The sequence below is a fragment of the Monodelphis domestica genome, chromosome 6, assembly GCF_027887165.1.
Source record: "Monodelphis domestica isolate mMonDom1 chromosome 6, mMonDom1.pri, whole genome shotgun sequence".
Lineage (NCBI taxonomy): Eukaryota > Metazoa > Chordata > Mammalia > Didelphimorphia > Didelphidae > Monodelphis > Monodelphis domestica.
The window spans coordinates 56,581,121-56,606,787 of NC_077232.1; the positions used below are offsets into that span (position 1 = coordinate 56,581,121).

Consider the following 25,667-nt stretch of genomic DNA (forward strand, 5'->3'; position numbering starts at 1 on the left):
ACATTAGTACATTTTCGAATGTGGATTTCAATTACAGACAGAGGCTAACCAGTTAAAAAAAATAAAATTATAGTCTTCTTAAGCGGCAAACTTAAATGATACATCTCTATCTCCTAAGTGAATCCAGCTGGAAGAAAGGTTGGTGGCAGTAACTGCCAGCATCTTAACTTGACCCAAATTCTCTGCTTTCCCAACTCTTACATCGATATCCCTACCCCTGTACCCCAAAACCCAGTCTTCTTAGTTTTACAAAGACAGTTGATCAACTAAAGAGAAAGTCTGAAGAAGGAAAAAAAAGATTGCAATTAGATTACTTACCTAGCAGCAGCCACTTTCTCCATTAATGTTTGTCTTTGAGAAGTTACCCTTCTGGAGACGCTACACTCCCAATTGTCACAAATGTTTTCGGTTAAACTGCTCATGTTTCTAATTAACTTTTGTCATCCATAACTGCTCTACTGCCCAGGAGCCTGCTGGGGATTAACGGCATTTCTCTCTCTCTCTCTCTTTTTTTTAAACCTATGTTTCTCTGCCCTCTAGCAACCAAGTACACCGTACATAGAGCTGCTTTTTATAATTTAAAAATAAACGGCTGTTGAGGGCTTGGGCTTTTTCAGAGGCAAGAGCAGTCTGGTGAGTCCAACACTGTAAATCATGGAGCTCTCGTAACCGCATAAGAACTGCTTCACTTCATTTTCAGAGGCTCAGGGAAGATAGAGCTCGGGTGTGATCCAAAACAGACCTCCCAAAGTTTGAAAACATCTTCCCGACTTACTGGGGATTCAGATTTTGAAGGGAGGGGGCTAGATGTTCCCTGATGACAACCTCATGGACATTCAGACTACAGGGTCTGTGAATTGAGAAAGCCAAGAATATAAATAATTCTCTGGGGAAACAGAATAGGTTACCAAAAAACTAAGTTTGATACAAGCAGTAGGCTTTTCCAGTGTGTGCTGATTATTTCTAAATAATAGTAATTGAACAGGCAGAACAAGTTTCCCATGAGACTTTTTTTGTAAATATAGATAACTGACCCCCCAGGACACCTAATATTCAAAAAGAAACTGAGCTCACCAACATTAGGAGAAATAACCTGTTACTTTCAGAGTCACAGATGGTACAAGCATTCCCTCAGGGATCAGACCTGAAGTTGAACAGTTTACTTTTCCCACTTTATTACGTATTACTTTCTTCTTCCTCCTTCTTCTACATGACCCTTCATTTCTCACCTCAATGGCTTTTCATGGAATGTACTCTCTACTCACCATTTTTTAGAATCTAATTTCCCTCAAGATAAAATTCAAATGACATCATTTACATGAACATTTGATGGACCTTTACTCCTCTCCACAATTACCTGTGTCTATTATAATAGGCATATGATCATTTTGTTTCTCTGATAGAATGTTAGCTCCTTAAGGGCAATGAAACTTCCCTTTTGCCTTTGTATCATCAGAACTTGGCAAAAAAAAAAGGGTATGAATATATCAATCATCGTATCTTTGTAGATGATTATCAAGTCTACTTTTCACTTCAAATCTCTTTCCTGGTCTCCAATATCATATCTTGAACTGCCTTGTAAACATTTTATTTAAGCTCTTACTTTCTGTCTTAGTGTCAATTCTAAGACAGAGTGGCAAGGGCTAGGTATCAGAATTAAATGACTTTCCCTAGATCTCATAGCTATGAAGTTTCTGAATCTAAATTTGAACTCCAGCACTCCCCACTACAGACCTGGTGCTTTATACACTGCACTATCCAGCTATCCTGGCTAGTAAACACCTTGAACATGATGTTTCATAGTCTCCTTAAACCCATCTTGGCCAGAGAAAAAAGGTAGGGTTCAGCAATAATCTGCTGGTTGGTTTCTCTGCCCCATGTATCTCCCTACTCTAGTGCTGGGAGCCATCAGACCACGACACCTTGACAGAGTCATGCGTGGTAGCTGAGGAGACCATAGAGTGATCCTTGACGAGATGTGATTGCCCACCCAACCCCCTTTACATGACCTCTTTCATCAATGTCCCTTACCTATGAATTGACATGATTATTATTTCCCCTAGTCTCAAAAGAAATAATGCATGAGCAAAACACCTGTACCCTAATTCTTTAAAACATCACCAAAAGATCAGACCCTTAAACCTAATACCAAAAAGACTATCATGGGTTAAATTTTATTTAGGTACATAATTCCCAGCAAAACCACAGCTATAGGCCAAGCCCAGAACTTCCCCACTCACAGAAACCTATTGTCATGAATTCAGCCCACAAATCAATCATAGAGGCCTAAGAAATAAGTAAAGTACATCAAGCTTCAGTATGCCTGTGTCTCGATTACACAAATCAGTAACTCAGGAACTCCCTAGTAAAGAACCCTGAGAAATGACCAGTCTAAATTTGAATTGTGTTCCCAGTATTCCTCAGCCTTAGTAGTATGATTTTTGAATTGTCTTCTAAGAACTGCTTATTAATTATTCAATTTTATTAAAAGCAATAAGTAATTTCCTTGATTGTTTATAAGCTCAAAACTTCTCACAGGGTAATGAGAAAATTAAGCCACCTATGATGAAATCATATATCTTGTGTGCAACCTTTATTCTGTCTTTAATCACAATACAAAAATACAGAATGTTAATCAAGTGATTTGTTAAAAATTAATGTATCACTTTTCTAATTATCTCTCTTTGATTACGTGTATTTGAGTGCCAAGAAAATGGGTATAAAAATAAAGACCAGATATTGGGATGGCAGAGCAGCTCGGAGATTCAAAGCAATCCCATGGCTGTAATGATTAAAAAAAGGGGGGAGGGTATGGAATAAATGCTTATTGACTGAATATTTCAGTCCTGCCCTCTCCTCCAGGGCCACTGAGAAGTGATGTTTCTAAATTGTCTTGGCCAGAATTTATGGTAGTATGAGTATGACAGTCCCCATTTGACTTAGTAGTACCATAATATGAAACCAAATGTGGAATGTGGCTTTAAAAAGTCAGCAAGGCTCTTGAGACCACCCTTGGCTTAATGAGGACCTGACTATTCATTTTCAATTACTCTGTGATCTCTAGACTGCAAATTGTTAGGGATCCTTCATAGGAGCCACATGAGATGACCATGTGAGAATATGTTATAGCAATGTATTAGGGAATTAATCATCTATGTGACTGTTTAACCATAGTAACTGTTTTTAAGCCTATCTATTTGGAGAAACTATATTGGGAACCATAAATGGTATATTCGAGTTCTAATACAATCTTCAACAACAGAAAGGCACTGGACACAAGGGAAAGAGAGGGAAGGCAGTCACAGAAGAGGGGGAAATGCTTCAAATTGTACCTGGCAGCACTGTTATTTGTGTCAAAGAATGAAGGGAACTGATCAGGGCTATACTTGTCTAGTCTGTTCTCACTCAAATCAGAATTGTATCACTTTTACTCCTCCCTCTTTGGATCAGCAATGTGGTAGGTCTGAAAAAGCAACTCAAATTTCCCTTTGTTCTCCATTCATTCATAGCTATTATAATCTCATATATGATTAATGGAATAGAATAGAACATCACCACATACTGCAAAAGTTCAAGGGAAGAGTGATAGATGAAGGTAGATGAGCTACTAAATTTCATCTCCATCTTATAGTCACACTCTTTTGTCAGTAACTTCCAATGAAGATGGCCATTCTACTGGTTCTGGCCCTCATCACTTATTTGGACAAATTCAAGAACATCCTGATTGGTTTCCCTGCCTTAACTGTCTCCTCTTTCCCATTTATACTTCACATAAATGCCAGAGGGATTTTCCTAAAGTAGAAATCTAACCATGTCACTTCCTTGCTCTAGAACTTTCAGGGGCTCTCACTGCCTTTAGGATAACATATAAACTCCTCTGTCTGGTTTTTGAAGTCTTTCACTATCTGCCTCTCAGCAGAGTGCCTAGCATATAGTAGGTGCTAAGGAAATGCTTATAGATTAGCCCTGACATTTGCAGATGGTTCTCCATACAACAATCTTTAAACTGTTTACAGATTTATTGCAATGAATCTCTCTTACCCTATTCTATAGCTGTTCTTGATTACTTGCTATTTCCCATAGATGATATTCTATCACTTGCCTCTGCAAAATTGTCCTACATGTCTGGCACAAATCCCTCTCTAGCTGACTCTAGAATCTCTAACTTCAAGCCTCACCTCCATTGTCACCTCCTACAGAGGGTTGTCCTGATACTTCATCATCAGTTTCTAGAACCCCCTACTCTCCCAAATCACTTTAAAATGTTTGTATGTATTTTGTGCTTCATAATTGGTTTAAATTATTTCCTGTATTATAAAGTAAACTTTCTAATCTTTGTGTGCCCAGCACTTAGCACACTTCCTAATACACAGTAATTGCTTAATTAATGCTTGATGAATTGAATTACTTGGAAAGAACTTATAAGGTGTAAGAAGGAAAGTGTAGACAACCTTTCATTAAGATGCATCTCTCGTTTTTCCTGAGAGACAAGTCATCTGTCCTGTTAGATTCAAATCTCTCAGTATTTTCTCATGTGATATTCTACCATAACTTACCAACATTTGCAGATTCACTCTTTACCTAAAGAATTGCCGCTGATTTATAGTTTCCCCAATTACATGGGGAGGAAGAGAGACATGGACACAGACAGGACTGTTCCACTTTTAGGATATCCCTTGGTTTGTGAAAGCCATGAGAAGACCATCAGGAGAACTCAGGAGTTCCAGAATTTCCACTTACGTATTGTGATTCTAAGACCCAGTGTCTATACCCCCTACCACATGAGCTTATGCCAATGTAAAAAGCTATCAAAGCTAAAATGACCTTTAGAATGGACTGAACTGATGGGTTCTAGATCTGAAGCCTTCTGAGGAACATCACCAGCTTCTCTGATATAAGGATCAGATCTTCTCCAATTCTCTTTGATTTTGATAAAGGAAGCAAACATCTCATGTGGTCATGAAGTCTTCAAACTACTAGATATCAGAGAGTTCAATGTCAGGAGCTAATCCTTCCAAGGTCAACTTTAGCAGATGCTCACTAAATTGACTGCTATTTAAGATAATAACACACTCAAAAAATCACACTGATCTTTACGAAAAAACAAAATTGCCATTTGAAGGCAATTCCCTTCTTTAGAAAGCTAGCAACCCTCCCACCCTAAGTGTTCCATTTTGTTGTGTCCTTTACCATGTTAATGAAGCAGGATACTCTATCAGAAAGATCACAGGATTTTTTGCCCTGTCACTAACTTGGGATGAACCACTTAACCTCTTTGAGATTTTGTTTCCCCATCCACAAAATGAGAAGACACCTTTTTGAATCCTATTTTCCAAATACCTGAAGAGTAAACTTAAGGTTGGACTATGATCAGTACTTTTCTTCCAAAATATTATTTTGCCTAGGAAATACAAGTAGTCAGTAGCAGTTCAAAATTTGATATACTCTCTCCTTATCTCCAAACATGTTGACTCTCCATAGTTCATTTAATATTTAACAGTGGATGCATAAAACTGGCAACTCCAAAATGAGTTTTCTTTCAAATCAATAGAACTGGGGGCAGCTCAGTAGATTGAGAGCCAGATCTAGAGATAGCAAGTCCTGGGTTCAAATTTAACCTTAGATATTTCCTAGCTGTGTGATCCTGGGCAAGTCACTTCACCCCCATTGCCTAGCCCTTACCACTCTCCTGCCTTGGAACCAATACATAATATTGAATCTAAGGTAGAAGGTAAGGGTTTAAAAAAATCAATAGAATTACTTTCACACACACACACACACACACACACACAAACACACATATATATATATATATTTCTCAACTGAGAATAGAAAATAACTTTCCCTGTTGAAAAGCTTTATCAGAAAGAAGCCACAAGGAGTTGTGGGAGGGACATGAAAGAATTTATTGCATATGATTGAAAAACATTTTTAAGGAGTCATAAATATTTTCTTTTATTTGTGCAGGGGTAAATGAAAGGACCTGGAGTCAGAAAGCCTTGAGTTCAAATCTTATCTCTGATATGGAATGCCTATGTGACTGGGTGAATCAATTTCCACCTCTGTAAAATAGGGACAACAACAACACCTAACCCACAGGACTCCTGGGAGGCTCAGAAGATATACATGTGTATATGTATGTATACATACACGTATACACACATATATACATATAAAAGCATTTTCCAGACCTCAGAGTACTATATAAATGCCAGCTGTTATTAAACAAGGTAAACTATAAAGGGCCCATCAGAACCCAGAGAAAGAATTAACCCTAACTTTCAGTTTTATTTACTAATAAGATTTATTTTTTTATTTCTTACATCTATTATGTATTTGGCAAAAATGATTGGATTGACTTAAATGAATTTTTTTTTAAAACAAAACCTTATGCTTTCTAATGAACATCATCCCCAGCCCACAAACCACCAGTATGGAAGAAAAACTTTCATTCAACTTGGGCCAGAGACAGGCTACCCTTGAGGCAAAGGTTTTTTTCTTTCTTTTTTTCTTTCTTTTAAAGCTAGGGGTTAATCCTCCAGAGAGGAATGATGTTTGGTTTCTCCAGAAACCTGCCTTAACCTTCCCTTATAATAACCAAAATACATTCTAAATGAAAATACTGTCTAGGTCAGATAAATAAGCATTTCTTCTCTCCCCTCCACCCCCCCTTTCCAAAGGCAAATGCTGGCCCCAAGTTTATTTTGTTCCCAGCATTTCTGTTAGGCATACGTTGGTGGTCTGGTCACAATGCCAAAAGGCATCACTGGATAAAGTATCGTGTACTGGCTGATCTGTGCTCCCAACGAATGTTCCTGTTACACTAAGCCAATCCTTGAGGAAGGGGAACCCTGCTTCCCCCTCCTCCCATCCATGGAGGCTTCAGACTTGACTCTCCTCCTGAACTCTTTAGGGAATGGGCTTGATAATTGGGACTGGAGAAAATGTTTGCAATTTCCTATAATTTGTCAAGCTGTCAATCTCAGGCATGCAAATTTGTTAGGATAATTGAAACCAGTTTTTTTTAAAGGGCATGGACTACAGCAACATAGATGGCAGATTGTTTTTAGGATGCCTTCCTGTTACCCGGGTCAAACCCTTTTGCATTCATCTCTCAATTCCAAGACACTTGGAAAGCATGAACTCTTTATTTCACAATCCTAAGAAAGAAACTGGTTTTTCATAAATTCAGTGGTTTGACAGGACTTCTTCGTGCAACAGATTCAACAAAAATCTGTTGAGCAACTACATACACATATGTACAAAGCACCATGCTAAGTGCTGAGGGAGATAAAAAGTTGAGATAAGATGACACACATGTAACTATAATATACAACATTACTCCAGGGGAGCCATGATGCCATCAGTTCTGAATTTTCCTCTACTCAAAGATGTCAGCCGATCAACCTGTGTAACTCTTGCCTATTTTGTCTTCCAGAAGTTTTCTACAGGTGAGCTCTACAATTGTACATGATGAATTCATTTAAAGATCTTGATGTACAAAAAACTTCATTAAACTTCATAAAAACTTCATTAAAGATCTTGCATCCTCTTTATTCCTTTTCTTAAACTTTGCATTAGTAGGACTGCTTTTCTCTCCCCCACCAAAAAAAATTAACAGGAAAAAGAGAAGGAAATACAGAAAAAGAAGACATGAAAAATTGCCATAAAGAAGAAGGTAGGAAGATGAAGGGATAATTAAATAGACAGTACAGGTTACTTGAATTGTGTCTCCTTGGGCAGGGCCCCTTTCTATAGTTCCTTCTCTATAATCCTTGTGATGGTGTATTCCTGTATGCTTGTTACCTGGGGAGGGCAAAGATTGGAGACTCACTTGTGCTTAGAAATTTTCAACTGACTTAGAACTAAAGCAGATGCAGAATCGATAGTAATTCTGGTACCAGTAATACAAGATATCCTTAAAATCTCAGTTTTTTTTAGCTATGAAAGCTATTAAAACTTGATTAAACAAATCTGACCTCAGACACTTCCCAGCTGTGTGACCCTGGGCAAGTCACTTGACCCCCATTGCCTAGCCCTCACCACTCTTCTGTCTTGGAGCCAATACACAGTATTGACTCCAAGATGGAAGGTAAGGGTTTAAAAAAACAACAAAAAAAAAAACTTCATTAAAAATTTTGGTGACATCCTGAGAAATAAGCCCTTGCGAATGGGAGGACCATCAGGCTGCCTAATGGGGAAAGAACCAGCACAGGTAGGAAATATAGCAGGTGAAAACAATTTTAGAAGTGGTCCAAAAGCTCCACCAAGCTGTTGCCAAAAGGGTTCATGATACAAAAAATGAGTAAGTACTCCTAGACTGGATGATTTCTCAGGTCCCTTCTGAAGGTTCTGCAGGCAATACAGGAAATGCTTTTTAAAATCAGCTGTAATGTCTCCCTGTAACAAAAGCAGCCCCATTATTTCTTGTTCTGTCCTTCGTGAAAATAGAACAGCTGCTCCATGTCACTTATATGCTATTTCTTAACATGCCTGACGACTGTAATTAGGTACCACCAGTTATCCAGCCTTTACTCCCAGCCGTTTCCCAACCTTGTAATCATTTCTGGTTGCTTTCTTGAAAACTAAGAGAGGTCATGGTAACTATGACGGTTGGCAGAGTTGTGTTTGTTTGTTTTATGATTTAAGTTCTTGGTGGACAATTTCCTATAATAGTCAACCAAATATGTTTCCTAGATAAGTACTCAGGCATCCTATTGTGGCATGCTCATAGGACAGAAATGAATTAGAATGGAAAAGTACATAGCCCTGATTCTCTCTATGTTATAGTTCTCACAACATTTTCAAGTTCCCTTCAACTTCAGAGAAAAAAAACAAAACTTAAGAAGAGGCCTTGACAGCTAGAGCTAATGTTTAAATGACAAGATAATTTTTTTTAAGACTAGGTGGATTATAACTCAGTTAAATTTTTTAACTTTCCAGGCCTGTTTCTAAGCACTGGGGCTACAAAAATCACAATCTACCTGGGAAAACAATACATAATTCAAAATGGAAACCCATTCAAAATAAATACAAGTTAATTTATTTTGAGAGGACACTAACAACTGGTGTTATGCGGGACAATATTTCAAAGCAGGTGAAATTACAGCTAGATAATGAGATCACTTCATTCTCAGCTGGTCACTATCACTATAATAGAAAACAAGGAAATAACGTGTGCCAAATAGTTTCCTCTCTATATTTTCCAAATAGTTTTCCAAAGTTAACAATGGGGTTCCTATTAATAATGCAGGAACTGGTATGCCTCAACCAAATGCAACTGCCTGGAAATCTATCTATATTTCAAAGCCCAAGTCAGACTTTGTACTAATATTTTTAATGGAAAGTAAATACTTAAAATTCCACCAAAAACCTAACATTAAACTGCATACTTTAAAAGTCTTTCCACTTTTTTTCTATAAGGAAAAATATCACTTGGCTTCTAATGTCTGAAGAAAGATTCCACAAAGTTTTTTTCTTGTCTCCCATAACCTATTTTTCTCCCTTTGTTTCTTGAGGCTCTGTCACCTACAAGTTGCCTCCTTTCTCTCCTGAAATGCTCAGAACAGCATTTTTAAAAACTCCCAACAAAACCAAGTGGTAGGCTTGAGGAACAGACATTTTTATATCGATACCACTATTTCTCTATCTAGAACCATATATGGCTATAAAAAGTCCCAAATCATCTGTACAGACCCTTTCTCCCATTCTCCAAGGGTGTCTGAAATTTCACAGAGGAATTGTAAACACTGCTTACTGTGCCAAACACTGTCTTTTCAGGAGGTCATCGTACCCAGCTAACAGTTCCTTGGCAGAGAAAAACACTGCACAGTCCTGGAAATCCTTCTTAAGACAATATTCTTGGCTGAGGTGTTCTGGCACAGAGTAGCCCCCAGCATTCCTTCCCCAAGGACTGAGCACAGCCTCCTCAGATTTTCTTGGAGCAAGGAAAGGTAACTCTAGAGCAGAATTCCCTAAGTAAAAGAGGAAGGAGTTAAAGGATCTTAACATATCAGAGAGGCCACTTATTGCAAAAAAGGAGAAATGGTTTGGTTAAGGATCGGAAAATGTATATAATGAAATTGATTTATTTGCTGTTTATCTTTCCTTTATGAATCTCTGGAGAAGGGATGTAATTAGTCCTCTTTCTACCAGGTGTCATTGGCAGTAAAGGAGAACAACCCAAATATAATTTACAATAAGATTCTTTAGATGTGGTTGAGTTCTAAGTCTTTTGAGAGGAATGAAGAAGTTGAGATCTTTACTTTGGGGGAACACAGAACCTGATACATATCAGGTGTATTTTCAACATTAATTTCAGTTTAAGCATACCTGTGGTCCTCTGTTACCAACTATGACTATTGCCTTCAATGAAAGCTATATGAAATGAAGTATGGCCACAGAATCCAGTAGGGACACAGTATCCCCCACACCACAGCTTTCCCACTAGGAAGATGAGAATCCACAAACCCACTCCTTGAGTCCCACACCTGTGATCATTTCATTTATGTGGTCCCAGCCTTACATGAATCTGCTCCAAAACTTTTAGGCTACTTGAAATTCTCCTAATATATACTAATATAATCACAATGAATTAGCCTAATTAATTAGATTAATTAACTAACTAATTAATTAATTAGAATTGTTTTGGAGCAGATTCATCAGAATTGAGAACTCGTAGAATGAGGAATCCATCTATCTTTCTTCTTTTTCTCTCCATTTTTTTTGATACTGTGCTTTAGATAGAGTGAGTGTTTAATAAATGTTTTAAAAATTATTGCCTCAGGGGCAGCAGCTAGGTGGCTCAATGAATAGAGCACCAAGAGACCATAGGCTCAATTCTGGCCTCAGACATTTTCTACCTAAGTGACCCTGGGCAAGTCATTTACCCCCAGCTCTTACTACTTTTCTGCCTTGGAACCAATATGTAGAATCAATTCTAAGATAGAATGTAAGGGTTGAAAAAAAAAAAGCTTTGCCTCAAATGCCCTTTATGACCACATACAATATATTCTCAGTAAAAATAAGCTCTTTGAGATCAGGGGCCATTTTTTTTTGTTTTATTTTCTGGTGTTTAGCACAATGCCTGAAATGCTTGTTAAGTCAATAAATAAATGGAAGTCACATTGGTCCTCTACCCGTGCTACTAAAATTGCTGCTGATCTGTCAATCATTACCATAAAAACAGTTGTTCTCTGATAGGAAAAGTTTTTACATCTCTCTTTCAAAAGAAGCATTATTAATACAAAGTTAAAGCATAAATTGTTAGTTTATTAATTTAGAGCTGAAAGCACCTCATCTAGTTTTTCTTCTTCATTTTACTGTCCATGGTTTAATAACTTGTTCAAGGTCACCCAGATAGTAAATGATGGAACTGAGATTCAAATCCAGGTTCTCTGCCTTCTCACTATTTCATTCTTCTTTATCAAGACTGAGGCAATAAAGTGTGATGATAATGAGGTGTGAAAAAATACTCCTGTCTCACCACTAAACTGTGCCAGAATTCTGATCCTGTAGAGGAAGTGAAAAAGCCTGGAAAGGGAAAATGGGATGGGGGTGGGGTTGGGTTACACTTTTGTTTCATTGAATAGTCTTTCCTTACTTGTCTACTCAGAGAGTGGAAATTACAGTCTCTAACCCAATCTCTGAGGAGAAAAACAGAGCTTCTTGAATAAGCTTTTAAAAAAGAAAGGGAGCAATCTGGTTTAAGAGCAAGAAAAGTCAATAGTATAGGTTCTGTTTTTTGAAATTTAGAGTATTTTCAGAAGAGGTAAATTTGCATTAATCTCTCCTGGTGAACAAAATGCAAACTGCAGAGGACCCTTGTTCAAATTCCAACTCTGATAATAGCCATATGCCCTTGGAAAAATAGTTTAGCTTCCTTGAGCCTCAGTTTCTTATCTGTAAAATGATAGGGTTCAGTTAGATGATTTCTGAGGTCCCCTCTAGCTCTGGATCAATGATTCTATAGGAATAAAGATTACAGGTCAGCAAAATAGCCAGCTTGGACTATTTCTCTAAATGACACACATATAACTAACTGAATTTAGTTTCTGAATACTCTATGACTTGCATGACTTGCCCGTGTGTGAATTGATGCTGAGAAATTTCCGGATATATCCAAATAGTAATATGGTTGGCACAGAATAGGCCAACATTCTAGGCATTCTGCCCGTTGATCATTTAGATACTATCATTATTAGGGTTTATGGAATTCTCTACCAATGCTTTCTTCTTACTAGAAAAGAAACATGTTTCCTTCTTGGGAAAAGAATAAGCCAGTCTCCTTTTTGAAACACCCACTTGCCTTTTTTTACTCAGGGGCCAGTGCCATCTCTCTCAGGTGAGCATGAATGTCCTGCTTTCCGCAACAAAGTTTTCCCTGTCAAGCAGCCTATAAACTCAATCACCACTTTGTAAATGAAACCATCTCTTAAATACATTAGAAAGTTTACACTGAGATCAGCTTTGGTAGAGCTAAGACGTCTTTTGTAAGGCAGTTCATAATTCATGTTTACATATGGCTTTAAAGTTTTCACAATAACATTGTGATTAGAGGCACTACAAGGTATTAATAGTCTCATTTTACAAGTAAGGAAATGAATGAAAACTGGTGAATTTCAGAGATAGGATTTGAATCGAAATCTTTGTTGATTCCAAGTCAAGCAATCTTCTTTTACACAATCAACTGTTTTATTCAACTGGATTCTTGCATAGGAGATGTTCTTAAAGTGCATGAAAATACAGTGACTTAAAAGTCTCTAAAAATGTTTCTTTTCTCTAACATAAGGATTTCTCAAAACAAATGTCTTAATGTTGTGCATATTTGTGTGCCTGTGAGAGAGAGAAAGAGATAGGGGGAGTGAGAAACAGGAGGAGAGAGAGAGAGAGAGAGAGAGAGAGAGAGAGAGAGAGAGAGAGAGAGAGAGAGAGAGAGAGAGAGAGAGAGAGAAGGAGATGGAATCCTCTAGCAAAGTCTATAAACTCCTCAGAAAAAGTTTTTTTTAAAAATTCTTAATTGAAACAAATGCTCCATCTCAGTTAGAGGTTAGTGCAAAGAAAGAAGTAATGTTCTTATCCAATTTCAAAAATCTCTGAGATCTATTCACAGCCGCCTAGGACCTTAGCTTAAGAAATCTAGATAAGGGAAGAGGGCCTGAGCTAATCTGGACACTTGTTTTATAAATTTGGACTAAGCCATAGCCTCCCAAGAAAACCCAATATAGTGCGTTCATGTTTTTGCTCATTGTCTCCTTACACATCCACCAGGAGTGGATTTAGAAATAGCTTTCAAATTGTGTCTGTTATAAAGTCCACCCAAGTAAAAGTCCCCCAGGAAGATTTTATAGCTTCATCAAGCTCCCCTTTGTTCTCATCTAGGACAGCAAACAAGGTTACCCTTGTGCTTTGTCAAGCCCCAGCAGTCTCAATGGAGACAGCACACTCCACATACATTGCTTTCATTGTCTTAGCTGGAAAGACAGACACTTGAAACCCTGATTGTTTTTGTTGCATTACTGTAAGACTTGAAAGGATCTTCACATGAATAGCTATGAACAAGGCCAGCTGAATCTCATCTGTACATTGGGATATATATGAAGCCAGTGTGGGAAGTACATAGTTGAGTTGGGGAAAGCATTGGCTTGAGTGTCAAAGGACCTGGAGATGAGTCTAGATTCTGTCACTAAATAGGTGTGTGAATTTAGGTAAGTCAATCCATCTCTTTGTCTCTCAGTTTCCTCTTCTAGAAGACAAGGATTTGGATTGTTTCATTTCTAAGGTGTTTTCCTACTTTTTCAAACTAGCTTTAATTTAAACCTAACTAAAAACTTGCCATTTATTTTAACATTTTTGTTGGTATCTTGTTTTTATGGCATATTGCTCCCATGTCTCCAGCTCAATAAACCAGTACTTAGAACCAAAAAATAAAAATAAAAAAGGTAAACAAAATGAAACACTTCAGGAAAACTGACTAACAAATCAACACCTATATTCTCTCTTCTCTGCAAAGAAAGAAGTAGGGATATTTTTTCAACTCTTCTCCATAGACAAATTTGATCAATATAATTACGCAAGTTAGTTTCTTCCTTTGAAAAAATATTTATTTGCCTTCTTTGTAGACATTATGTTTAACAGTGAAAATCGAAGAAGAGCATCATGAGAAAAATAGAAAAGATTTGCAAAAATCACTTTGTTCAGCATTTTTATCATTGAAGTTTATGAAATCCTCATACTTAGACCTTAACATTATAGTTCTGTAAGTACTCAAGAGTTAGGAACCAAGTGTATGTGAAAGAGGACCAGGCTGAAGACTCCTCAGTTGTGAGGGCCTTGAGGGACTGAGATGCATAGGGTACCTGAAGGAGAAGATTTCAAAAGTATGGGGTAGGGGACCCAACTTAAAAATCTTTAATGATATGGTAAAAAAGAATGACAGAGAATGTTTATAATTATTGATCACTACATATCTCTTCTTCCATTTGTGAGTCAGTCACTAATGCACAAATTGAGGTCATTCTCAAAGAAAATATTAGTAGAGAACAAAGAGGTCATTACAAAGTGTATTTGACAATATACTGAATTTTTACTATTTCACAATTAATGGAAAGATGAAGAAAATATAAAAACCTACTGTATTTCATTAATTATGGAGAAATGTATTAAATTTATTAGCAAAATGCTGTCTTACTGTTATACCAAGTTTTACCCACCCATACATCAAAATCATCCATGACTTCTCAAAGGAAATAACAGAAATAACCTTGTTCCATGACCTTCTGCTCAAAAACATCAGGCAAGGTATAAAGCAGGGATACGTATGCTTGCCAAAAATATTCACTATTGTGAGAGGAGCTCTAGTACAGAGTCCAAGTTGAAGAGGGAATCCCTGTGGAGGGTGAGGTCTTCCAGATGCTCCTATTTGTTGATCACATTGTGCTGACTGCATCAAGACATAGCCTATTGCAGGACCTCCTGGAAGTGATCTGCAATCACTCAAAGAAGTTTGTCTTGACCATCTATACAGAAAGACCAAGGGGAATAAGGATCCCTATTGTCCATATTACAACATACATTTGGATCAATGATCTATATGGCTTGTCTGAGGCAAATAGTATAGACTGATGGATGATAAGTTAAGCTCAGAATTAAACAGAAGGAGGAGAATAGGTTGGATTGTCATTAAGAAACTACAAAGATCCTTCAGGGATCCCAAGCTTACCATGGAAACAAAAAAACACCTTTTTAATAATAACAACATTATACCAGTGTCACTGTATGGAAATGAGATATGGAATACAAGTTTCTCTGGATCATTAAAAATTAATATCCACAGAGATAAATGGAGAGTAAGTGTGAGCAGGTTCCTTCTTATTGCCAATGAGTAACTTGGGAAGAACAAGAATAAAAGATATCATCAAGGAATTAAAGAAAGAAGAAAGGCTGGTCACATGGAGAATGTGAAAGTTGGGAGATGGACAGCCAAAATACTTCACTGATGCTCTCTCAATGTCAGCACAAAGTGAGAAAGACCTCCAGAATATTGGGTGAACTACCTAGGCTATGGTAGGAGAGGGGATGAACAAGATTTGCACAGGATGGGCAACTTGAGTTAAGTAGAAATCTGTTTCATTGGGAAGAACCCTTGAATTGATGAGATCATATTATTGAGTATTGAGCCATTCTATTGTTTTCCTGATTCTGCTTACTTCAGTCTACATCTGTTCATATAAACCTTTTCATACTTTTCTCAGTTTCTCATATTTATAATTCTCATGGTGAAGTAATATTCCGTTATATTTATGCATCACAATTTGCTTAGCTCTTCTCTAATTGATGACCAGCTCATTTAATCTTACTCGAATGGATTTTTTTTTTATGTTCAAACACAAAAAGTTATCTGAGAGAGCATGAATTGATTACCAACTTTGACTAATGGGTTTAACCATTTTAAGCAGGGAGTTAAAGAGATTTGAAGTGTTTTGTTCTTGACTGTGAAGCATAGCAGAAACTTCACCTATATTCTATGTCCCTTGATGAACAAGCTGCTATTATAGTTTCAGTGGGAAGTCCACCAGCAATAAGTGCATTGGAGGCAGGAGCTCAACTTCTGAGTTGTAGAAAAGGAGCACAATAAAGCCAACTGGAACATCTAGGAGGGAAAAGTACAATATGCCAGCAAGGGATCTAAAGCCTGAGGAGGCATATCAATTCCTTCAAAAAGAAGAGAATAGATAGAAAAAGTGTACAGAAGGTGTACAGGTAGACGTCAGAATCAGGACAGACGGATATAAAAAAGGGAGTCAGAGGAAAATGGAGGTCTGACAATGCCCTGAGGGAGCTGGCACCTCTTTGGTGGTCCCAGATAGCAATATGGCATAAGGCGTGGCAAAGTGGTAGTCTGTCGACTTGGAGTCAGGAAATACCCAAATTAGAACACTGGGACTAACACTTAGGAGCTACAAGATAATGGGGAAATAATTTCATTTCTCTGAGGCTCAGTTTTCATATTCATAAAATGGGGATAAGGATATTTGGGCAGTTTTTTCCTGGATGGTTGAAGGGGGGGAAAGCACTTATTAATCTTAAAGTACTGTAGAAATATATCAATGACACTGGAGTGGTTTTCTATTTTCTTTTTCAGCCCATCTTATGGATGAGAACACTGAGGCAAGCAAGCAGTGACTTGCCTAGGGTCACCTGGCTAGTGTCTGAGGCCAGATTTGAACTCATATCTTCCTATTTCTAGTATTAATGTTCTATCCATCTGAACCACCTAGCTGCCTCCTATAAGTTTTATATATCAACATCAATATCTGTTGATATGTATTTCTAAGATAAGGTATATTATCAGGATTCAGAGTTTAATTCCACGACCAATTTAACCTTTAATTAGCTATTCAGTTAATTTATATTAGTAACAATTTATCTAAGAATATTATTTTGTATTTCATTTTCTGTGAGATGAGGGATTGAATTGAGAGGCAGTGTGGGGCAGTGGAAAAAGAAGCAAAGAATGTAGGTTCAGATCTGAGCTCTGATATCAATTACCTGTATGACCTTGAGTAAGATATTTCCTCTCCCTCGTCTTATTTGTAAGAGGAGCTCTCTGGTCCCCTATCAATCTATGATCCTACAATTAAATTCAATTGACCATATTTATTAGGAATCTTTTATATGGAAGACACTATGCTAGCTGCCGGGGATATAAAGCTAAAACCAAATTCTGTCCCTGATTTCAATGACCTTTTGCTTACTTCATGGGGGTGGCTGGTGTGTTTGTGTATGTATTGTGTGTTACAACATAAAAACAGGTAAGTAAATACAAAACAATTAGAGGAGTCGTGTTGATCAGAGTACTACAGTCTTTTGAATTAATTTATTTTTATAGTATTGTTATTGAATAAATTGTTCTACTGCTATGAGGATGGTGATGATGATGACGATATTGAAGATGAACAAGATGGTGGTGGTGAAAGATTTTACAATACACCAAAGTGAAGAATTCCTAGCTTGGCAGAGAGGAGCTCTAAAATCACACCCAGCTCTAAAAAGTCTTAAGAGTCTATTCCTCTGATGTTAAAATTCACATCTTTACTCTTTTTCCACTTCAAAGACCTCTTATTTACAACTCACAGATGTTAGAAAGTTTTAAGCTCTAAAATAAATAGTTCTTTAAAAAATAAAATAAGTCTATTTCATTCACACCTACTGATTAAAATCAAACTGTGAATGTCAAAACAACCAGATGCCTTACTTGATCAGGGTAAACTGTGGTCAGCCAAATCTGTCCACTGTACTAATCATAACCAGCAAATTCAGAGGTATCTCTATTTCATCCACGCAAATGAAAAATGGGACATTTAACCCAATCTGAATGCTGTTCTTCACTACTCACCTAGCACGTATACACTGTGCTTATTCAATTTCACATTGTGGATTTTTTCTTAGCAAGCCACCACCCAGTACTAACTAGAAAGAGCTGGTTAACAGAGGAGAAGTTTTTTAAAAAAATAAATTCTCTTTAATTCATTCCCAAATTTGGCTTAAAATCCTGGAACAAAGCTGCTGATTTCATACAATTTCAAATAATCCCCTAACTGAATGTTGACATAGTTGCTTCCTGCCATCAAAATAGATAACAGTGATTAAAAGTAAATGATTAAACTTCTCTATTAAGAAGTATACTTTGCAATTCAATAATTTACACGAGTGATGCTGAAACAGCTATCACTTTACCAAATGTAATGAATTTCAAGGAGACTAGAATCCTAGAAACAAGAAGTGAAAAGTATTAGAGAGGTGCTTCTTGGTGTAGCTCAGGGGTTTTTTAGTCTAGTCAGATGCTTCATGATCCCATAAGGTCATCTGGTTAAACTTAAAGCACAAGTCTTCATCAATAACATCTCTCTAAAGTAGTCATCCAGACAATATTTAACATCTCTAGTGATGGATCACCACCTATTTTAGGTATCCTGTTGTAATACCTTAAAAAAATTAAAAACCCTTATCTTCCATCCTAGAATTGATTTTAAGCATTGATTCCAAGGCATAAGAGTGGAATGGGATAGGTGATTGGGGTTAAATGACTTTTCCAGGGTCACACAGCTGGAAAGTGAGGCCAGAACCTTCCATCTCCAGGACTGGCTCTCTATCCACTGAGTCATCTATCTGCCCACATTACACATCACACTTTACCATTACACAGCTCTGATCATTAGGAAGTTCTGACACATATTGAGTTGAAAAGTAGACTTACTTCTACCTGTTGGTTCTGGATCTGCATTTGGAATCAAGCAGAATACATTTTATCAGTATTTCACATGACGGAGCTTCAAATATTTGAACCAAGGATCATATCTCATTTTTCTTTTCTATTTTAAACATTCTAGCTCTTCCAACTATTTCTTCATGGCATAGTTTCAAGACATTTTTACCATCCTAGTTGTCTTCAATTTGACAAACATCCATTTAACATCTAATTCTTGCAAGAAAAATGTGCTAAGCTTAGGAACACAAAGCTCCACACAATGCAGATTCTGTTCCAAAGTAACTAACAATCTGATGAGAAAAAAAATATCTGCACAAATAACTAGGCTACAATAGAGTCAGATAAAACAAAGAAAAGTCTAGCAAAGTAGTATGCGAAATTAGATCACTTTCAGCTGAACATGGGGAAAACTTCATGTGAGAGGTATCACTCATGTTACACCTTGAAGGGGAGAGAAAGAGACTATAACACACAGAGGAAGTTAACTAACCAAGAAGCATTTATGAAATGCTTCTCATATGTCATATGCTATTCTAAGGGCAAAGGATATAAATACAGTGGAAGTGATCAAGCTTTTCTTCAAGGACCTACATGTGAGAAATACATTCTAGGCTTGAACAAAGACACAAAAGAAAACACACAAATGGGGAGGGGAGTCAAATGGCTGTTTGGCTAGAACATTGAGCACATAAAGGGGAAATAATAAGGAATTAAAACAGTAAAGGTAGACTGGTATTATATATAATGGTCTTTTAATTATAGAATTAGAAGTTGATATTTTACTCTGCAGAAAGTTGTGAGTCTCAAGGTTTTTGTAGGGGGGTGACATGATCAGGATTTTACATTGGAAAGATTACTTGGGTAGTCCACTCTATTTGGGTCAGAGCACCAATTAGGAATATCGTGTTTAGTTCTGGGTACCACTTTTTAGGACAGACATCCCTTCCTTCAATATGATATCTCTGATCCATCATGCTCCTGAAATCAACCTATGAAAAATCATGAGTGACTCCTTTCTTAATTGCTAAATCCAATAGCTTCATCCTCTTTAAAATGTATGCACCAATACTGTTGGTTACTCCTCTCTTCCTAGATATTATCTCATCTCTATTCTTTGAACACAACATTCCTGATCTCTTACCTGATGGAAGGACTTGTTCTTTTGCTGGTTTACTGTCCTTTTCTTGACCCTAGAAATGGGTTTTCTCCAAGCTTCTGCCCTAAGTCTTATTTGCTTTTCTCTCTGTGTTTTCATCTCCTCTGCAGCCTGTGGCAATTTTATTCTTTCCAGAGGGTTTCAAGCTTTTACATCTATACAGATAATTCATAAATCTATGTCTAGTCCTATTCTCTCTTCTAATGTCTAGTACCACATTTCCAATTGCCCTATGTGTATGTTTGCCTAAATGCCCTGCCATCACCACAAACACAACATATCCAAAATAAAACTCATTCTTCCTGCTAACCACCCCCTTTCCACAATTGAATGTTTCTATTGAGGGAACTGCCATTTTTTTCTGTCACTTTGGTACAAAAATAATCAGAATCATGCTTAACTCTTCCCCCTAACCCTCTTATATCCAATTAGTTGCAGCAACTTGTCAAATCTATTTCCATAATGTCTCCTGTGCCCATCTTCTTTTCTCTACTTACACTGCTATCACTCCAAACCAAGCTTTTATCTTGACTGCTTCTGTGGTCTCTGGACTGATTTCCCTGCCTTGTAAGTGAAAATTTCATTTCCCATTGTTCCCCTTTACATTCTCTATGTTCAAACCAAATTAGACCACTAGGTTATTCCCCAATCTTCACTAGCCATTATCTAATCACACAGGTTGTCCTTCATGTCTGAAATATATGCTGCTGTTTTATTTTTTAATCCAAATTGTAAGACTTGCAATGTATTCATATTAAGTCTTATCTTTTAAAGTGACACATCATTCTAGCCTGCCATGAACTTTCCAGATCCCAGTATTATCATCCAACATGTCAACATTCCTTTCCAGTCACCTGCCATCTCATGATTTGAAAAGTACATTGTCTATGGTTTTCTTCAAGCCATAGATAAAAATGTTAATTATCATCCATCCAAGGAAATATCTCAGAGGGCACTCTGCTTTAAACCTCCATCCAGGTTGACATTTATACATCAGTCACTACATTTTTCATTTGGTCAACTAATTATGAATCCATTTAATAGTATTGTCCTCTCAAATAATTCTGCTTGATCCATAATCCATTATAAAATTAAAGTGCTCATTTTGGGATTGAACAGTAGGGAAATTATGAGAATTTGTGGCACTTTAACATCTCTTAATCTTTTCTATGAAAATGTGCAATTTTCTCTGCCCCTTTTTCCTCTCTAAAATTTATTCATTTTCTAATTTCACCTTGTACAATGATCTTCTGATCTGATTTTCTCAATATAGTTTTCCCTCTTAGAACTAACAAATAATAATTTCCTTTTCTTCTACCTTCTTATAGCCTTGGTCTTTGTGACACTGTTCTCAGGGCAAAACTCTGATTATTTTGTAAAACCAAGAATCACTGAAGAATCACTGCTGCAATAGTTTATAATAAGACTTCAAGAATTGAATGGTTTGTTTGACAGAATTTTATGATTAAGCCAGAAGATTCTTCTTATTTCTATTCTTGCTAAAATCCTGACATATTTATTACTCCATACTTTTGCTTTTATTAAATACAATATGGCTGGGGGCAGCTGGGTGGCTCAGTGAATTGAGAGCCAGACCTAGAGTCAGGAAGTCCTAGGTTCAAATCTGACCTCAGACATTTCCTAGCTGTGTGACCCTGGGCAAGTCACTTAATCCTCATTGCCTAGCCCTTACCACTCTTCTGCCTTAGAACCAATATAATGGTTCTAAGGTGGAAGGTAAGGGTTTAAAAAAATACAATATGGTTGATCCAACTGAAATCTTTGAAGGCTTGGAGTCTTATAGAAAATTTCAAGTCATATACTGAAAACTATCTCAATATGTTGAGTTATAGGTATAGGTATAAAAGGTATTTGGTATATATTACTTGAAAACACTGGTATAACCCATATCAGACTATGCCTTGGGGAGGAGGGGAAATCACAAAATGTCAGAAAGCAATTGTCAAAAATTATGTCTACATGTAATTGAAAAGACATCTAATAACAGTGAAAACCAAAACCAAATCAAAAACAACAACAAAAAAAAAGGTTTAGGATATTGGGTTGAATAAATCCCAAGCCAATGCTCTAATCCAGATGTTACTTCTTTGCATGTTCCCCTTAGTCTATTAGCTTGTTTTCATATGTCTTTTATTTAAAAATCAAGTAGAATTATGGACTCTCCTAGTTATAAGGGACCTCGGAGTCATTTAGTCCAGCTCCCACCTGAAACAAAAATTCCCTTTTACAATATCCCTATTATAATTGATGGCAATAAAGGGAGGATCTGAAAGTGATGGAGGGGAGCTGGAAATATGCTAATTCTCCTTCCCAATCCAGTGATAATAAATGATTGTCAACCTGTTGACCTTCCAACATAAGCAGAAATGGGAGAAAAAGAGGCGTTAATTGTTTGGGTTAGAGGTTATTAGATCTTTCTAAATAAAAACACATGACTTCATCTCACCAAAACTAATATCAAATTAGGCATTGTAAGTGTGTGTGTTTAGTTATTTTGACCTTGCTTGGTTTAGAGAAAACAGGGCAGGATGATCCAAATCTACTTTGGAAGAAATATTCCAGTTATTTTGTAGGTGGGCTATTTATAGCCCTAAAAGTGTCCCCCAAATCACCTAATTACTTTATCACAGGACAGAGCCAGAGTCCCAGGTCAGGCTTAAAGAGTAAGACTTAAATCAAAGTACCAGAACAAACATCAGTTTAGAAGATAATCCTTTTTAAATGGCCACAACTTCTCAGAGGGCTCTCTAGGGCACGCCAGATGGCTCTTCATCCCTCCCACCCACCTCGTTTTAAATTAGCAGTCTCTCTGTGACCTGGCCCCCAGTTTCTTTATGAGTTACCCACCCATTCTTAGTTACATGGGAGGGAGCCTGTGAAGGCATTCACAACTAGGAGCACAGAAGTTTAAATTGCCAGTTGTTCAGATGTGTTTACATCTAACGCAAACAATTTGTTCAACTCTGCATTTTTTTTAAAGCAAACCAACCAATTTTAAATGATACACATACACACAGGCATATAAGTGTAATCACATTTCTAGCAAGAGAAGGAAAAACTCAAGTGTACATAAAATGGTTTTCATTTACATATTTCTTATTTCAAAAACATTGGCAAGACGTCCTCCCTTTGGCAGTTGTCTAATCTTAATTTTATAAGATAAAGCTGAAGAGTGAGTACCAAACATACATACCTTCCTGCAACTTACAAAGAGCCAAAAGATGTTGCTCTGGTCCAGAGCCAACTTAAAATAAAAATCAAGGGCAGGTTGAATCCCTGCAATCCATCATCTTTACAAATCAGACCATCCCTGGTGGCAGGCAAAGTTAGCACTCACACTCTGAACAGCGATAACCGACTTTTGTTAACTGAGACTTACTGGGTTTTAGACGGGTCAATTGCTTCATCTTAACAGTACTCTGGCCAGTTTTCATGCGTCCACAAATTCCTGTTAATGGATGCTCACTCATTCCTTTCTTCCACCCCCTCAAGCCCACCATGTAAACCCAATAGCCCTATTTTCTGGGCTTTCCCTCTGTAGGCAGATTTTTAACTGCTCTTTATTGCTGCTTGGGTAGGGCAGCTAACATGAAAATTGATTTTTGTCATAATCAGAGCATCTAGGCAGATGGGGTCACTGACATTCCTGGGTTAATTTTCAATAGATCAAGATTTCTCCCTGGGAAATCCCATCAGCACTTAGCCAAATGTAGAACGTGTAAGGACCTGAACTGAAAGTTCCCCTGTCTCAAACATCTCCATGGGCAACAAACTTTACTCATCTAAGTGGCATCCAGCTTAGGAGGGGTTCAGTTCCACTCAGTTCAAAGTTAATTTTTAATAATTTTTAAAGTTCTGTTTAGGCACTCTACCCTGTTCTAACCACTGTAAAGGACTAAAAGGGGGCAATGTTTTCCTAACAGATTAATAATAATTGTAATGATAGCTAACATTTATAAAATGCCTACTATGTGCCAAGTCCTATGCAAAGTGCTTTATAATTACCATCTTGTTGGATTCTCACAACAGCTCTGGGAGATAGGTGCTCTTATTATCCTCATTTTATAGATGAGGGAACTGAGGCAAACGGGGATTAAATGACTTGCCCAGGGTCACAGAGCTAGTAAGTGAACCTAATATTTTATATTAGGATCTAATCCTATAGCAAAGACTTCAATTCAATAAATATTTATGAAATGCCTACTATGTGCCAGGCACTGTGCTAAATGCTGCGGACATAAAAAGAGGGAAAAGATAGTTCTTGTCGTCAAGGAGCTTATAATCTAATGCGGGAAAAGAGAAGCAAATAATGCAAAAAACAAACAAACCATAGGTTTGAAAGAGATCTGAAGGGTCCTTAGAGGCCATATAGATCAATCTTCTCATTTTACAGGGGAAGAAACTGGGGCAAACAAGATTAAATGGCTTGCCTAAGGTCACAATGCTACTAAGTGTCCGAAGCTGGAATTAAACTCATAAAGGAGAGTCTGATTCCAATCCAAGTTCTCTATCCAACGAGTCACCTAGCTGCCCATCCTTGTCTCCTCACTATCTCTGACTTCCCATATCCAATCTGCTGACTTCACCTTTGCAACAGTTCTTCTCCTAAAATGCAGGTCCAACTATATCATTATCATTCTCTCCCTTTCCCTCTTCCTTCATTCCCACCCCCTTTTTGGTCCCCACCTTAAGAAAAATCCTTACCTTCTGCCTTAGCATCAATTCCAAGAGAGAAGAGTAGCAAGGGCTAGGCAATTGGGGCTAGATAAAGTACCTGAGGCCAGATTTGGACCCAGAACCTCCCAACTCCAGACCTGGCTCTTTACCCGCTGTGTTGTCTAGCTGCCTCCTCATCCCCTTTCTCAATAAATTTCAGTGGCTCCCTTTTACCTCCAAGATAAAATACAAAATCTTCTCTTTTGCCTTCAAAATTCTTCATAACCTAGGCCTCCACTTTCCTTTCCAGTCTTATTATACCCTACTCTTTGCATTATATTCTTCAATTCAGTGACACTAGCTTCTTTGCTGTTCCTCAAAAAATACATTTTTTTCTCTGGCTAGTCCCCATAACTGGATTACTCATCTTTCTCCTCATCATCCTCTAATGACTTCCTTTGAGGTCCTACAAAAGTCCCATTGTCTACAAAAATCCTTTTCTAACCCTTCTTAATTCTAATACACTGTGTCTTTTAAATATTTCCTATTTATCCTGTATATAGTTTGTTTTTGCAAAGTTATTTATTATCTGCTCCATTATATTGTAAGCTTCTCAAGGTGAGGAACTATCTTTTGCCTCTTTTTGTAACCCCAGCACTTAGTAGGCACTGTTTACTGTTTTGTTATTTATTTCAATGATAATAAATTTATACCATATTATTGATTTTATATAATATATTTGGATTATGTAATTTATTTATTTTATCAACTGACTTTACTATCTTTTAAAATGTTGAATATTTTACTAAAATATCCTAAGGAAAAAAAAAAAGCTTAAATGTCACCTTGGAAGAGTAGATAGAAGGTTTGACTGTAGAGTTTGGAAGAAAAACATGTCAGTTAAGCTGCCATGTACAAATCACAACTCCATAGTGTCCCAAGATATCTAAGCACCAATCAGTCATGGAGAGACATGGCCCTGGGGCTAAAAGACAAACACGATACAGTTCAGCCATCAAGAACTTCTATTCTAGCATGGGAAAAGACATGCACACAAACAGATAC

General features: G+C 37.2%; 1 protein-coding gene across 9 annotated transcripts in view; it reads right to left on the bottom strand.

The window, feature by feature from the left end:
• Positions 1 to 25,667, bottom strand: part of NAV2 (neuron navigator 2) — a 479,248-nt gene that overhangs the window by 223,482 nt on the left and 230,099 nt on the right. Inside the window, exon 1 of one of the 9 annotated variants that reach the window (XM_056802031.1) lies at positions 23,326 to 23,841. The exons of the other annotated variants lie outside the window; for them this stretch is intronic. Coding sequence (XP_056658009.1) covers positions 23,326 to 23,446 — 121 coding nt within the window. The 5' untranslated portion in view covers positions 23,447 to 23,841. Of the gene's footprint in view, positions 1 to 23,325; positions 23,842 to 25,667 lie in introns of those variants that run through there. 9 annotated transcript variants of the gene reach the window in all.